General features: G+C 37.9%; 1 protein-coding gene across 1 annotated transcript in view; it reads left to right on the plus strand.

Moving 5' to 3' along the window:
* The first annotated feature begins 482 nt into the window (after window positions 1-482).
* The window catches only part of LOC137216577 (fibrous sheath-interacting protein 2-like), a 28,963-nt gene continuing 11,618 nt past the window's right edge, over window positions 483-17,827 (plus strand). The window contains 18 exon segments of the mRNA XM_067722676.1: window positions 483-505; window positions 811-847; window positions 3,729-3,938; window positions 3,940-7,379; window positions 7,381-7,991; window positions 7,994-8,647; window positions 8,650-8,771; window positions 8,774-8,905; window positions 9,255-9,560; window positions 9,562-9,638; window positions 9,857-10,725; window positions 10,771-11,333; window positions 11,335-13,142; window positions 13,144-13,190; window positions 14,328-16,295; window positions 16,330-16,840; window positions 17,217-17,584; window positions 17,587-17,827. Coding sequence (XP_067578777.1) covers window positions 483-505; window positions 811-847; window positions 3,729-3,938; window positions 3,940-7,379; window positions 7,381-7,991; window positions 7,994-8,647; window positions 8,650-8,771; window positions 8,774-8,905; window positions 9,255-9,560; window positions 9,562-9,638; window positions 9,857-10,725; window positions 10,771-11,333; window positions 11,335-13,142; window positions 13,144-13,190; window positions 14,328-16,295; window positions 16,330-16,840; window positions 17,217-17,584; window positions 17,587-17,827 — 11,987 coding nt within the window.

A 17,827-nucleotide genomic window follows, 5' to 3' on the forward strand; every position in this document is an offset into this window, starting at 1 on the left:
TTAAGAAGGTCAAGAAGAAGAGAGGCAAGGGATCCATGGAGGCAGAAAAATATGAAAGTAAATCATAATTAGTCTTAGGCCTTGATTTTTTAAAACTTTTTTTATTATTCTATAATTTACATGATTTTGTTGTTCCCTTGCTACAATTTAGTAAAATATAATTTTGGTTCCATGTAGTAGGTCATAACAAATAATTCTGATTAGAACACAGAATAGAATATTGTGATACCTAGAAAAGGGCTCCATCTAATTTGGTATTGCATATGATCTGAAACCCGTTATTTTAATCTATCATTGTCAGTGGATCATCCATTGATCTTTTCCTACTGTGGGGCAAGGAGAGGAGATTAGGAATTGTGAGGAGGTGGGTAGAAAGTGAATTATCAGAAAGCTCTGATCAAGCAGGACAGGCAGAAAGGACTAGCCCATCCCCTCTCTCGCCAACCCCATCCATGCTCTTCTCAACTCACTACAGAACAAACATGGCTAAGGTGGATCAACAGTGGTAATATCAGATAGGTGTTAGTTTACTCAGCACCTATTATTCTACTCTTTATGCAGCAATTATTCTACTCCTCTGAGTAATTAATAGAGCATGTCCTATACCCAGGGGCCAATTTCTAAATAAGAGGCTAAATAGGAGGGTTAGATAAAAAAAATAAAGCTTATTCTTCTCTGTGAATTGCTGGGGAGGAAAAAAAACTCCCAAGCACAAAGCGGGTAATCTGATTCAATGATTAGGAATTTGGAGGAAAGTTACATAAATTATTAACCATAAGAAATAAAATCAATCTCTTTTTACTTTTTCAGGCAACAAGACTACCATCAAAATCACTGTCAAGAAAAAGTATGTACGATGAAACTCACTGATAAAGCAATTAACTATATTTTCTAATATGTTATTAGAGAAAAATCTGTGAATCAGACAACCAGCAAAATCATCTGCTGATATTAGTCAGTTTCCCTCTTGGCCGTTTTCTCTTCCTTGCCTTTCACTCTCAGTTAATCTTGAGTTTTGCAGAGGTCCAAAATTATTGTTAAAAGAGTTATTGTTAAGGGGGGTACAAAGTTACTGTTATTGGCCTTTTGCCCAGGGGGCTCAGGAGGGTAGATTGGGGGAGGCTTAGGAGGTTTAATCATCACGGGGAAAGCATCAAATACCACAAACCCACTTCATAATGGGAAGACATTAAGGGAAATACCTTTGCAGACCCCTGCAGATCTGGCTCAGGGCTGAGCATCCTGCCCCTCAGGCAGGTGAGCCAGGGTGCCTAGATCTGTCTCTTAATTCTCCTGGGAGTAAGAAGAGTCTTACGATAGCTACTCCATCAAAAGAAGGGACCTGGTCACAAGAGAGCTGCAACTTGGGCCTGGCAGAGAAGAGGGTAAATTTGATAAGCCCCAACTCTGGGGCTAGACAGAGGAATCATGAACAAGAAAGGGGTTCAGGGGAGTAGCACACTCACACACTCTTTCAAACATACACCTGATCAATTCATAGAATGTGCAACAAACACAAAGGCTGAGACATACTGGCACCAAAACGATATTTCTTGGTTTAATAGTATAGTGAAAATGAGCTGAATAATCAGATTCTACTTATCGCATTTCGCTTCATTAAAAACTTGATGAATGTTCCAATTTTATATGTCAAAGTTGGACATGCTTCTTCTCAGCTACCCTAAGAGTAGTAATGTAGGTCTGCTGTACATTATCTCTGGTGATAAGAAAATAATATATATTGAAATTCTTAGCTCATATGTATTGGAACGGATTTAGATCAATTTAGACCAAGAAGGTGAGTAACTTACTTATTAATGTTTAAACATTATTCTTAGAAGTGTTTGATTTAGGACATTTTACATAAGTAAAACAAGTCTTTTTCAACCATATGCTGTCATTTCAAACTATGTTTTTCAAACTCAGTAGCCATTTTCTGGTCTGCACAATAGGTGAAAAAAATACATTACGAGAGCTAGATAGTAGTGATGTTTGTGCAACATTGTCAATGTACCTAATGCTGCTGAACTATACACTTTAAAATGGTAAATTTTATGTTATGTGTATTTTATCACAATAAAAAATGCATTAGGAGATTTGGGAAATGGACTCGAATAAAACAGCTTTTCCTTGAAGCGTCCCTCAAACCTTCTCTAATGGGTCAGGAGAGAATATGCTACATACGGCAAGGTGTTAACTTTGATTGTTGGCCTAAACCTGAACAATCTGGGGCTACCTTTGGAGATAATTCTGAGGCAACAACAACATTATAGGGAATCGGGTGCCCAAATGCCAGGATATCAAACAATGCACAGCTAAAATGCCAGGCATCCAGCCTTTGCTGCCACTGACTTGTAGCCACAGCCTTGAAAAGTAGAGTTCCTGTGGAAGGTTCACACTCCTGGTCTGGCTGTCTTGAGGATAACAACTTTAAAAAGAATACTGTTTTATTATAGGCAAAAGGATTTTTATGATCCCAAAATATATCTGCAATAAGTACACATACATAAACAGTTATAGAGTTTGGCAGGTGCACTTTGCATCTGCCCCTGGTCCAGTCTAAGCTGTAATAGTGAGCATAATTAACCATGAGGAAATGGCCATTCAAGTCTGGTCCCTGGGTTTCTACTTCAGCTCATACTAAAAGAGCCCCAACTTCCCTCCACTGCTTGGCCTTCTGGCCCTTTGAGTACGAGTTCTGGCTCAACCTTCTTTCCTTCCGAAATTAATGTGTTTCTTTATTTCTTGAGCTGTCCTCTGCCTCCCAATCCAAGAGAGTTTGCACTGATAATCTTTCGTTGGACCTAAGCCTGTTCATTTCCCTTAAATCATCAGTGCTAACCGTTGCCCATTGATTAAACTTTAACAACTAGCTGTAGTCGTTTGCATATATAAACACAGTCAATTGACAGAGGAAGGCAGCAATAGGCCAGCCACAGAACCCACAGGCTGATCCCTCCACTATGGGGCTTCATTTTTTACCCTCATCTCCTAGCTAAATGGATGCCTAAGTAAAAGGAGGCTATATCCACAAAGGCACATAAATGTTTGAACTGCAAATTTGTTTCATGAAATAGTTTGTTAGAGGTAACCTGGTTTGTATTTTTAAGAAATATTGCTTGGGTCATAAACACAGTCTTACTTCTTGCCAGGGCATTTGTTTTCTACGAGCCTAGACACCCACTTGGCTGTTTTTTTTTTTTAACCAGGAAGCCATTTATCCTCAGCAATAAACTTTTATAGTTCCAAGGGATTTGGGGGGTTTTTTCTGCTTTATTTTATTTTAATGGGTGTACTATTTTATTAACATTTAAATTTCACCAACAATGAGCTCAAGTATATGCTAGCCCTATGTTCAGATTTTTGAAACAAAGATAAAATGGACAGACAGCTTTAAGGGTGCAATGTATTTAACACTACACAATATATTCAACAATTAGACAATCTAGGTGGTGGTATAACTATACACTTAGGAGCACAAGTATAGGGTCCAAGGGATTTTGAATCAAAGAAAATCTTATTCAAAAAATAGATCACAGCCACAGAGAATAAACCAACTTGAAACTAATCTGGTGTTCTAAATAGATTTCCTATGTTCTCTCTATACACCGTGGCTGGATTGTAGCTATGCATTGTTTGATAAAAGGAATTAAAGGTTAGTCCCTGTCCCTAAAATAGAGTAAATTCATATGTGATTTCCCTTGTATCCCCGCTCACCTCCTTTCCAGATAACTTCTGAAGAATTGAACAGTATAATTCAAAATATAATGACCTGCGTTGTGGCTGCAGTGACTAGTATATTATATCCAGCCATCACAAAATATGAAGAAAGGTCACGAAATACTATATACCCAATGCCTGATGACTCTACCCTCTCTTCTGATAGTGAGAATTGCTGTAGCACATGCCGTGAAACATTTCTATATGAAACAAGTAAGATAGATGGTTCAGGCAGAGCCCTGTGCAGAGGCAGCTGACAAGTCAATAGGGCAACCAGTGGCACCGTCAAAATCATCTTCTGCCCATAAAGAAAGAACAGATGTAGAAAGAATATATCATAGGAAAGAACACTCAGAAAAGAAACCTAAAACCCCCGAACCTAAATATAATGAGAAATCTGAACCCCCCAAGCTTAAAACCTGTAAATCCAATAGTCACCTTGTTGCACTGATTGAGACAGGCACAAGGAAATGTAAAGATGCTACCACTGAAACAGATGGCTTAGAACGCCCACTGTCTCCTGATGAAAAAGCAAAAGCTGTAAATGAGATGCAGGAGTTAAATGATGTTTTACTTAACTTTAAATATCACCTAAAAAAGGAAACTGAGTTGATTTTAGAAAACATTTTTCATGAAATGGTGTCTGAATTAACCCAGACCATCCCCACCCTTTCCTTTGTTACGGCCGAAGCTTTGGTTGACCAAACTGACACTGACAAAGGAGACTTGCTCTCCAGTGTTGATATTTCCTCAGCAGCTGCTGAAATTATGGAAAATGTGCTTGAGAAGCTACAGTCTGCAGTTGAGAAAAAATGTACCGAGGAATTTTCACAAGAAAATGTATCCGTTCACTTTAAATCAAACTTAGTCAGTGGAGAACATTTCATTTCTCCAAAAGAAAAAACTTCAAAAGCTTCACTGCCCTATGCTTTGGAAAACATGAATGATATTGCAGAGAATATGGTTCATGCGATTTTAGAAAAGCTGACGGCTCTTGCATTTTCTAAGCAAAGTGAACTTTTTCATCTTGAAATCACAACTGAACTGGCTTATCAGCAACACAGGGAAAATCGAACATATACGTTCCTTCAAAGAGCCAGCAAAAGGAAATCCAGTGTTGAACCTGATGCTGCCAATTTGATTGGCAAGGAAGAAATACAAAATTCAGTGTCAAATATTTTTTCCCAGTCCTCTCTGGTTGGTTATATAGAGGAAGCAATCAGCACTATACTAGGCTATATACAAATTGGACTTAATAATGAAAGGCTCATTGCAACTGAAGAAACAGTGATCATCCTTCAGCTACTTGATGATATCTTGGCTCAGCTACATCAGACACCAGTGAAAACAGATGTCCAAAAGAGTAGACACTCCAGAATGAGCAGTCCTTCTGGCACTGAAGACGACAACAGACTCACCAGCACTAGAGTAACTAATGCTCCTAGGTATGTGTGCCTATTTCCACCTATTAATGTTCCTGGTATGGTCCTTTACTCTGAAGACAAAAATGAAGAAATAGACAAAATTGTAGAAAATGTATTGATTTCATCTATCAAAGATGAAAAAGCAAAATTACAAGAACAGGTTCCTGATCACTGGTTAACAAAGGAAAATGCTGGTTTTAAACACAAAAGCAATATGAACTTACCTACAAAGCCTGCTTATCAAGACAAAGTAGTATTTCACGATCAGGGATTAAATACTGACCTTCCAACTTTTAATAATAAGGACCTTTTTAAGGACAAGCCTGGTGTGAATAAAGACATTTTACTTTTCAGCCAAGATGAAACGTATCAAATACAAAAAGCTTTAGAAAATATAGTTAGAAGTATTTTAGCACAGATGCTCAAAGATATATCTTCTGGGCTCTCTGAACACTTAGACTATAAAAATGGTAGAGAGGCTTCACTTCTCACCTCAGGAAAACCACAAGATCTGTCACATCAAGAATGGATGGACCAGATGTTCTCTGTGTCAGAAATCCATACGGTAGCTCAAGATATTATAGATGCTGTGTTAAAAATACTTCACATGGCTTCTAGTCACATTATCGGACATTCTTCATCAGTACATCAAACTTCTCTAGATAATACTGACATACCAAATAAAGAGCCATTAGCAACATGGTTTGACAGTAAACAGAAGAAATTTTTATCTGCACTTGGTGTAGACTCTACAAAACATACCTGGTTAGAATCTGGAGCAAGTGGCTCGACATCTGAACCTGTAGATCACATTAATGATAAGATCATTAACACGATTTTTAAGAAGTTGAACTCATTTGTTTGTCCAAAATTACAAAACCGCTTCAAACCAGAAAGCCATGCTGCCCATTCAAAGCCTGCGCCTGACAAGAAATCTTTGTCTCGATCTCACCTTAGTGTTTACACAATTAAAGTGATAAAAATTGTTTTGGATGCTATCCAGGAAGGACTACAATACAATAAGAAAAATCTAAATCTTAGCAGGGGTAGCCCTCCCAAGAATTTTAGAGGTAGAGGATTTTTCACTGACACTGAAAATGAATTAGACTCTGTTGTCACAAAGCTAAGTAATGACATTATGACAAGTTCATTAGCAACTTGCATTTGTGAGGTGTTAAGTGGAAACACAGATAAAAGCAATATTTTACTCCCTTCAGATAAACTAAGGTCTAAAATCTCATATGGAACTGGTGGCATTGATCAACAAAAACTTTTGCCTTCTCATTGCCAGCACATGCAGGAGGAAGTTCACCAATGTACTAGATTGCAAGTGTTAGATAGAATTGGAGATACCTTATATGACATGTTATGCAAGCTCATAGGAGACCATCCACAGTCTCCCCTACCTGATGAGCAAAATACAGAGAGGATCAATGAGAAGTTGAGAACAACCAGTACATTGCAGTCCAATCTTAAGCTAATTTCTCATACAATTCTACAAGGTATTGTTTCAAAATTATGTGGTGTTGAGATAGATTGCATTTTCAAAAATTCAGAATTTAAAGCTATCTCAGAGTATATTGACACTGACAGCCTGTCATTTGCTTTGCTTCTTGAGGAAATGAGCAGAGCCTCTGACATAATCTTCAGCATGGTGCCCAATGTGACCTGGCCAGGTAGCCAAGAGGTGACTAACAAAAAGGGAAAAACTACTGCCCCCAAAACAGGAACCACAAAAGAAAAGCATCTAAATAAACTGAAAATCATGGCTTCAGATGTCCTTAAAATGGTTTTTGCTAAATTGGAAGGGTTTGCCAATGGAAATTTAGAAACTCTGGACGCTATAATCAGTGGAAATAAAAAGAACAGCAGGACATACTGGGAAAGTGAAAATACCAACATTTGTGCTAACACACGTGAAAAACGATTGCAGTCGACTTTATACATGCATGCAAAGAAAGTGTCAAGTACTATTTTGAAAGCTATGCAAACTGAATTAAACGTGAGCTTGCCAGATTTGGAAACATGTATAAGCAAGCCACTACAAGAGAAACAAACACTTAAGAACTTAGTCAATTTCATTTTGGATGCAATTTCTCCAGATATCTTTAATGAAACTGAACCAGAAGAGAGAGGCATTGAAAATTATAGATACAGGCCAACCTATGGAAATTTTCTTCCTGGAGGAGCTGACCCAGAGTCATATCTAGAAGACCCTGCAGAAACAGAAAGAAAGTGCTGAAGAGGAAAGACCAACAGAAGAAGAAACTAAATCAGATTCTCTTAAGCAACAGGAACTCGAAAGAACATTAAAAAAATTTGAAGTAGAATTCAAAGAGCTACAAAAGTCCCCAGTCGTGCCCATTATAAGAAATATTTTGAATGAAATTTTTCAGAATGATTTAATTGATCAACCAAATGTGCTTCCTCTTCCCCAGTCCCATTTATGTGACATTCCTCATGCTGGTGATGAGCCACTTGCTCAAACATCTGTTCAACCCCTGGATAAAACAATGGGCCCTTTAGTGTCTGAAGCGGATGTAACCATTGTTGCAGATAATATTGTTAGAACCATATTTCAAAAACTTTATTCTGCTGCTATGACAGATAGAAATGAAAATTAAAATAGGTATAATACTATCACCTTTCCAGCAAATATCTCTTTTACTGAACATACCAGTGGAGGAAAGTCCCCTGTTTATTCTACCATACTGGACAGAAATCCATGTACACTTCAGTCCACACTCAATATTGGTAAACTGACCAAAATAAATGTAGTTGAAGATATTATACAGTCAGTATTAACAAATTTAGAAACATTTGCTAGTACCAAAGTAAAAGCCCTCTTTGTCCTCTTATCAATTTCACAGTTCCAATGGCTTTACCTTTACAGCAGGATGAGACTGCTTCAAGCCAACCATGCTTATCAACCAAAGATTCATATTCTGATGACCAATTTTCTTGTTGCTCAGTGGATCATAATAAATCAGGAAAGACCACCTCAATATGTCAACTGAGTGCCTCTAAATTAAATATATATGCAACAGAAGTGGCTACACAAATTTTACAAGGAATCAAACGTAAGTTAGATAAAGAAATAAAAACTCCATTCTTAACTCATAATGTTGTGGCTTCTGAAAGTATTCCAAGTCAGGTTGTTAACACAATGTTAGATATTGTGTCTACTAAAGGCAAATATGAAAAGAATATATTTGACAGAGAGACTGATCCAGGTCGGCCAGAAGATATTGTTGAAAAGCTGTTCAATAAAAGTGATTATCGGGAAAAACTTCAATGTCAAATACTAGATACCATTGAAGGTATCTTAATTGACATCTGTGAGGAAACAATAGATGAGAATAATCTCCCATTTGCTGTATCCACTCTTAAGTGTAATGTAAGTGGGAGACATTTAGAAACAAACTCTGAAAGGGATCCCGAGTATGCAAATAAGGCTATTCTTAGGCTTTTAGTTCCTAAGGAGTATGTTGCTATGATTTCCAATGTATGGTGGATATTGTTCTTCAAAATCTCACTTCTGCTATCATGCTTGCAGTAAATGCAAAGGATTCTATTTCTCCAAGACTGCCTCTGATATTTTCTGACGCATTTCCCATAGCAGAGGTCAACAATCTCCTGTTATAGACTCAATGAATGAAAGGAAAAGGGAGACATTTCCATTTGCAAGAAATGAAAGAGATGTACAGCTGAAATCAGCTTATTCTGATGATAATCAGACAGCTGTACTTAAGAAACAAGATGCCGGACTTCCCTGGTGGCGCAGTGGTTAAGAATCCGCCTGCCAATGCAGGGGACATGGGTTCGAGCCCTGGTCGGGGAAGATCCCACATGCCGCAGAGGAACTAAGCCAATGTGCCACAACTACTGAGCTTGCGCTCTAGAGCCTGCGTGCCACAACTACCGAAGCCCGGGCACCTAAAGCCCGTGCTCCGCAACAAGAGAAGCCACTGCAATGAGAAGCCCGCGCACCGCACGGAAGAGCAGCCCCTGCTCGCCACAACTAGAGAAAGACTGCGTGCAGCAGTGAAGACCCAACACAGCCAAAAAATAATAATAAAATAAAAATTTTTAAAAAAAAAAGAAAGAAAGAAACAAGATGCCAAGAAATCTGCTCCTGAGCCATGTGAGGAAAATGCTCATTTCATTACTAAAACTATTTTGAATAGATTAAAATCTTTTGCCACAGAAAGAATAGATTTGCTACTTATTCCTCATACGGAGACTAGAGAAAAACCATATGTTGGATCAGAATTTACAAACTGTAAACAAGATGACAGCGTGTTTCTTGAATCAAACCAAATGCCATTAGATATGAATATCCTGAAAATATCAACAGCTAAAACCGTTCTCAGTCAACAAGTCACAAATTACATATTTGCTAATTTCAGAGAAAAACATGGGACCTGCAATTCATGTATCACAAGCTAGTCTTAAGGAATATGCTGACATAATCGCCAGTACCATTTTTTTTTTTTTTTTTTGCATTACGCGGGCCTCTCACTGTTGTGGCCTCTCCCATTGCAGAGCACAGGCTCCAGAGGCGCAGGCTCAGCGGCCATGGCTCACGGGCCCAGCCGCTCCGCGGCATGCGGGATCCTCCCGGACCGGGGCACGAACCCGCGTCCCCTGCATCGGCAGGCGGACTCCCAACCACTGCGCCACCAGGGAAGCCCGCCAGTACCATTTTGACACATAAAAAATGACATATACCTAGAAATCCAAAAGATGTATACATATCAAAACAATACTTCATTCCAAGAAAACATCATTGCAAGTGAAACTGTCAACAACATCTTAAAGAGTTTACATGATAAAATATCTTTAAAGGCAAGTAGCTTTTACTCAAAGCAGGACCCTGGTCTTTTTACACAACTAACTGTACAAAATGAAATATTGCCTGGTCAAAGAAAAATGGAAGACAACACTGAACTGCCTCTCTTTTCAAAATGCTCAGATCAAAACCAAATTATATCAGAAGGAGAAAACCAAAGAAGGACTTTGGAAGAAATATTTAGAAATGGAGAATATGGACAGGAAAAAATAACTTCTTTGTTAAGTGTAGTTAAGGATATTTTAAAGAAGGTATATCAAAGGGTAATGGAAGATACAGACCATTGGCCTCCATTTAATGAACTCCCCCACTTTACATCTGATTCTAAAATTAAAACATCAGCACACAAAAAAGCTTTCCAGTCACATATAAACAGTGTCGCAAATGACATAGTTGAAAGTGTTTTCAGAAAAATGTTCTCAATAATTATGACATCTTTATATGAAAACAGTGAGACCAGGGGAGAATTGGAAGCATCTGGCAATGAAGAACTGATGATGAATCCATCGTGCTTTAGAGAATTGAAACAAGCAGAAAAAAGAAGTGTTCCCCCTGAACCTGTGATACCGCAAGTTTATCCTTACACAGGTATTGGAAGTGTCACTTCATTGGAAAACATTGTATTGCAATTTTCTCCACTGCGACTGGGTGAACAATTGGTCCAAAAGGTTCTCAAAAAGAACACAGATTTTGCTTTGCTGAATCTAGAAGAGAGTTCATCCCTTAAAGGTCAATCTGATGAAATTCGATATCTGAGGCCATGCAGTTCTAAAGCTAGCCCCAAGGGCAGCCCTAAGGCAAGTTTTAAAACAAATTTTAAAACAAAATCAAAAGTTACCTCTTTGGCTAAATTTGGAACAAAGCCACAGCTAGGACCTGGTGGAGCTAAAGCCAAAAGCAAAACCAAGTTAGGTCTTAGAGAGAAGACTCTAAGAGGCAACCAGTTCAAGACTTCCATGGGGCTACCAGGCCTGCTATCCACAGGGGATGCCAAAAATCTCTCAGTGAGAGCAAAACTCCCCACTGTGGAGGTAAAAGTGTATTCCAGGGATATAGTAAGTAATATTCTGGAAACAACTGTGAATGAATTTCAAGAGGTGAGGCAAAATAGAGCAATGGTAAATGTAAATACTTTACCTTCTGATCAAATTGAGATAGCAAGTGAAATAGTTGATGCAGTTTTGCAAGGATTATACGCTACAAAGAATAATTTGGCCCATCCAATAAAAGGCTCATACTCAGATGATCTCAAACTTTCACAGGGATATTTTAGTACAATCTCTTTTGCAAATCCAGAAGCCCATTTCTCTTCGGAGAATGTTTCTTCACAACTAGAAAAAAATCTTTCCTAAAGAAAATATTTTTAAACAAATGTTTGATAAATGGCAAACAGAACCAAGTGACGTGGATAACGAAAAATATAAGCTATCGACGATAGCTGAGGCTGCTTTGAATGAAATTTCAATGAAAGCAAAAGAATTAGAACAATCTGTTTCACTTTTAAGTTTGTCAGTTCTTGAGCCTTGTGAAAGCAGGCACCATAATTTTAAAAGAGCTGCTTCTAGAGTTGAGGATTCCCAAACACAAATTAATACATTTGGCCAGGAAATTGTTGAAAAACTATTCGAAAAATTAGAGTTGTGCTTCTTGACTCAGATGTTCACAACAGATAGTAAAGAAACCCTAGAAAGCAAGAAAGAAACTGCTGCTACAAGTAAACGTAGTTCCTTGAGAACAAACAATCTCAATTATGTACCATGTTATAACACAAAGTTATATTTGCTCAAGAGATAAATTGCTCAAGAGATCTTGGAAGGGGTTCTGAACACCTTAGAGTCATTTGTAGACCTACAGTTTAAACATGTCTCTACATATGCTTTTTCCGAAATTGTGAGAACACCTATTGAAAACTTTTTTGCTGTGCAAAGGAAACCATTAATGAAAATAATATTGCCCAAGTTACAAACACTGAATAAATTTCCTGATGAATCTAAATCAAGTAGTACGATTTCCCAGGAAAACATACAGAATACCCTTCAACAGCTTTACTCATTCCACTCAGAATTGCTTACTTATACTGTTAATACTGTCAATGACATGCTTAGTATAATTAAGAACAAACTAGACAAAGAAAAATGCCATGAGGAACCATCTTCAATTAGCATGTTTGAAGAAAACATTGTAGCAAGTCAGATCATCAGCACACTGATGGACCAGTGCACTTATTTCTATGAGCTGATGAGCCAAAGCCACCCAAAGGAAAATCTGCTCCAAGGAGCTAAAAATGCCTGCACTGCTAATTGGTCCAGATTTGCAACTGGAATGGGAATGTCCACTTCAAAGTCAAAGGGAATTAGCTTCCGGGATGATCCTCCACAAATTCCTGCCTTGCCTTATTCAGAGAAAGATATGAAAATAAAGGACAAGACTTCCTCAAATATACCTTCAGATGTCAGATACTCTGCAGGAAATTCAACTAAAACCACAGAGCCAATGGAAGGGCTCGAATCTGACCTTAAACCATCATCTTCTAGAAGTGAAGCTCAAGTCTTCAGCCATTTTGATCAAGCTGTGAAAGGATACTGCTCTCTCCTCGAAGGCACTGTCTTACAAAAGCCATCTCAGAAATCTAGTGACTCTGCACAAGCAGCACTAGAGCACCCCATGTCCTTCAGAGAAATGGGAGAAGGTAAAAATCAAAGAATGCTTCACTATGATCCCCCCAAACCAGTTGTTAATCCAAACCAAATACAGACAACCATTTCTCCACTCAAAATATGTTTAGCTGAAGAAAATATTGTCAATACCATGCTGTTGAGTTATGGCCTTTCAAGTCAAACCCCACACACTAACGCAAGTATGAAAACTATGAAGCCATTTTTTGTATCAAAGGAAAGGCCTTTCTCTGTAATGTGTGAAGAACAAAAGGATGCGAAAAGCTTGCTTAAAATATGGGGGAAAAGAAACAGCTATGAAATTGAAGAAGAAAACAAAAGCTTTGTGGCAAGTGGAGAAGATTACACTTTACTGGAAAAGTGGAAAAATAAGTACCCAAAGTTAGAGAAAATAGCAACTCTCGAAGAGGCTGAGGTCATTGCTTTTGCAGATCAGGAACTGGGACCACATGAAATCCATCTAGTAGCAAGATGTTACTATATCTGTGGTCACACATTTCAAGAACTTCGAAACCAGAGGTGAGTGAGGACTGACTTATAAAGAGTTGGCATCATTTTAGGGAAAAAAAAGTCATTGATAATTTTAAGAGTTTTATTTTTAAACCTCACACGCAAGAAGCTACATTCACTGCTTCTCTGAAAATAGCCTTAGATTTGGGGTGGCTGTTTATTTACTTGTGTGTTTTCAACTGGTCAGTATGATAAAAGAAAAAATGTTACCCATTTACATAATTTTTATATGGAGGAGTGTTTTTCAGTTTTCCCTATCTACAGATGAGATTAAATGGGCATAATTTAAGGTGGGATATTTTGGTTGGGCATGAGGTATGGCTATGAAATGATGTTTTGCTTGGGACATACAACTGCTCTAAAGGCAATTCCCAAACAGAAGTTCCAAGAGGGTTTTTTTAAAGTTCTTTAAAAAAAGACTTCTTACATTATAGTCAGACCTCATGCATAGTTAATTGACTAATGATCCAACTTCTTTTTGAGGTATACAGTTAAAGTCTTTACAATTATTGATGATAGTTTATAAGAACAGTGGCGTTAAACTTCTTGTTCTGTTCATGTTCCAGTGTTCTGACCTAAATCCTTTTTAGGTATAATACTCTAAACCCATGCTTACGAGTATGATATCTGCACTCCCTTTCTATGAATGCTTACATGCATATATTGGGTTGAACCATATGAAATAGCCATTTTTATATGTCAAACATCAGCAGTTTCATTCTGTTCTATTTATTATATACTATTTAGTCCCAAATGGGATAATTAGCTGAAGAGCCAAAAATGTTTTCAAGAATTATATGAGACCTCTAGATATCACTGGAATCACTCTAGGGCCTTGTAACACTAAAAGCTAGAAATCATTTCTCTGCCCCAGGATTTCAGCTTCTTAAAGCAACATAGCTAGCCAAGGAAGAAACCAGCAATTAGAGATTTGAATTCTAAATGGGCTGCCCAGCAGAAGTAAAGATTCCACAGGTGGGAAACAGAGATTTGAAGAAAACCCAGTTCCTTTCTTGACTAGTTTTTCCTATTTCTTGAGTGAGGTATACCCAAAGTGAAATTCATATGTAAAATATTGTCAGTATTTTGAATGGTCAACATTTTTCCTTAATGCATGTTAATAATACCAATGTTTTCTGTTTCAAGGTCCTCTTGATGAAAAAGTGTCTATTATTTCCATGCTGTTAAGCAAAAAATACAAATCAAAACAGCCTCTAAGAAGCATAAACAGTGATTCTTCACTTAATTAACTTTGTGAACATCTCACTGAATTGGTTATTTCCTATATAATTTCAAGCATTTCTGATTGCACCAAAGATGGTGGAACAATACAGAAATCACTGGAAAACCAAGATGCAACTTTTAGCAAGGTTATTTTAGTTCATTCCCAAGTGTTTGAGAGTCGGTCAAGTTCTATCAGAGGACTTGCTTTAAGCATTTCTGAAATCATTATTCGAAGCCTTTTAAATAGTGACATTTTAAAGGCAGACGTTACACAAGTCGTTTCTGTAAAAGCAAAATATATTTATTGCCCAAAACCAGCTGTGGCTGACTTCAGCGATCTCTTTCAGGATCTCTTAATAGGAGTAACCCATGTTCTGTCCAAAGAAATAGGAATAAATCATCACCTTGACAGCAAAGGAAGAAACAAATCACCGTCCACACCTAAAAGCCATAGTTTTCCCATTTGCAACAAAACCAAAACTATGAAAAGACAGATAGGTGCCAGAGGTTGGAAATCAGCTCCTACTCACCAAATTAATCAACTAGCACAGAAAAATAAACTAAATTCTCTAGCATGTAAGTTAGACATTCTGGTTGGCAGCCTAAGAACTCATGAATTCAAAGAAGTAGTCAACAAAATTTTCAATATTGTTTTCAATTTGTTTTTGCCAGATGAATGCCCAAATTGTGATACAGATTCTGGTAAAATAGCAAGAGAAATGTTCCTATCTTCAAATAACCAGCAATGTCATAGAATTCCTAGAAATAACCTAGGGCTCTCCCCCAAATCAGCTTTTCTTCTGAATGTTGTGTGTGAGAAACTTATTAGAATACTCTTGGAAGAATGCACAACCAACAACTTCCTTACAGATGGTCCTCTTTCTGATGAAATATCAACAGAATGTCAACTGTTCAACATACTTCAAAATGTAGAGGATTATTGCAGGGGAACAATGGACTATGGCTTACCAGTTGAAGGATATGACATATCAGACCTTTTGGAAAATCTGGCAGAAATAGATCAAGAATCTATGCTTAGTATTATTTCCCATAGCTTGGTAAAATCCTTAATGGAAAAATTGTCATGCAGTATACAGCAACCTCCCAGAAGTCTACCACTTAGAAACAAGCATTTAGCATATAGGACAAGAGAGAGACCTCCTAGTTTCCCAAAAGCAAAAAGGCCAGAATTAAAAGAATCAAGACAGGGTAAAGACTCTGTGAGATTCATGAGTTATGACAGCAAGCCTCTGACAGGACCATTGAATAATCGTAGGGTGATTCATTCCAAAATGCAAACCCCATTCCGTAAGCAATTTTCAGGAAAATTCCCTTCTCTACCTCCTCTTCGAAGATCAGGTAAAAAGGAATTGAATGCAACAGCCTTTCTTAACATGTGATATCCAGGAGGCATGAACACAGGAGTGTACTCTGCCACGTTTCTGGAGGAAATAATTGCAGACATTTTTCTTAATCTCACCACCTCGGTGCAGGGCAAAAATGTAAATATCACTGAAGCCCAGCTCAACGAGATGAACATATTAGATGTCAACTCTGTGGTGAATGAGTTTAATAATGCTCAAGTCACTGTTTTACAGGATGTTGAAGAAAGGATATGTTTTCCACCAATCTATAAAGAAACTGTTAGTAAGATTGTTGACTCTGTTTATAATGATGTATTGTGGGACTATGCATTTCAAGTTACCTGTGGCAATCATCTGGCACATGCTGCCACGTCAGTAGCAGAACAGATAACTAATGGCATATTGAAAGAGAGTATAGACTACCAACTCCCACTGTGCTTTGTTGGAAAGCTCATGCCTAATTCATATTACCCTCTCAAAGCTGAAAATATACTACAGAAACTTCAAAACAACCTGAGTGAACTTAATTACCAAGGTCAACATTCAACAGGCTATACTACCATCCTAACATTCAACAGGCTATACTACCATCCTAACACACGCATTTTTAGAAGATGTCATCAGAAGACTATTATCTCAGCTCATTCCTCCACCCAGCGAGGCTTCATGCTTGGGAAAGAAATACTTAATGACTTTGGATTTTAATGAGATGGCCACCTATATAATAAATAAGGTTTTGTTAGCCATTTCAAAGCATAAGATTTGGCTCACTAAATACGATTGTCAATATCTATATACAGAAAAAACCCTTCAAAATATGCTGGAGTCTGTTTATAATAATATTTTGCAGATGTCTGGCTTGATTGCATCAATACAGAAAAGTATAGAAAGCCAAAGCCTAATAATGGTTGACCGAATGGCCAGTCTTATTATTCAAGAGATTATTGAAAATCATCTTCAACCCTTTTTGTGTGAAGAGGGCTTACCTCATTCAACGACTCTATTGGATGAAATACCAAATATGGTTAAAGAGGTTCTCAGTGAAGTCACAGGGTCACACAGACCCCAGAAGCCATCATCACTAGGTATGGACTTTTTTTTTTTAATTTTTTTTAAAACTAGATCCTTACTCTATCTACAGTTTCCCCTTTCTTCTTTGCCTTTAATATTTATTTATTTATTTATTTATTTTTGTCTGTGTTGGGTCTTGGTTTCTGTGCGAGGGCTTTCTCTAGTTGCGGCAAGAGGGGGCCACTCTTCATCGCGGTGTGCAGGCCTCTCACTATCGCGGCCTCTCTTGTTGCGGAGCACAGGCTCCAGACACGCAGGCTCAGTAGTTGTGGCTCACGGGCCTAGGTGCTCCACGGCATGTGGGATCCTCCCAGACCAGGGCTCGAACCCATGTCCCCTGCATTGGCAGGCAGATTCTCAACCACTGCGCCACCAGGGAAACCCCACTAGGTATGGACTTTTATCCTAATGCATTTGTAGAAGAAATTGTTGCCAGACTATTTGCAAAGCTCTTCAATCCAAAATATAACACTGAGTGTGATTTGGATAAAGTGACCCAAAAAATAGTAAACTCAATAAACAACCATTTTAACAAAGCTAAAATCTGCATTCTTCATGATGACCAAGAGCAGCCATTCCCCACTGTAGATACAGACACTGTGGATGAACTTGTCAATCCAGTTTATGAAAATGTTCTGAAACAGCATGGGCTGGCCCCTGAGGTTGATAATAAAGAACTCAAAGACAGTGATATTTTTGTGGAAAACATTACCAATTTAATCATAGCAGATATTTCTGATTATCTTTTCATCCACTGTTTTCTGGGGATTTGTCGGCTTCTTCCTATGCTACTTTAACAGCAGAAAACATTATTCAGAACATCTTTAGTGGCATCACTGAACCTACCCAGCCAAGCCAGCATTTATCTCCATATAACACCTTGCTGCCATACACATTTTTAGAAGACATAATCAGAGTATTATTATCTAGAATCTTTCCTTCTTCATCTAACATGGTTCTATACAGTGAAACTCCAAGAAAGATCAG

The sequence above is a fragment of the Pseudorca crassidens genome, chromosome X (assembly GCF_039906515.1).
Source record: "Pseudorca crassidens isolate mPseCra1 chromosome X, mPseCra1.hap1, whole genome shotgun sequence".
In the NCBI taxonomy this organism is placed as follows: domain Eukaryota; kingdom Metazoa; phylum Chordata; class Mammalia; order Artiodactyla; family Delphinidae; genus Pseudorca; species Pseudorca crassidens.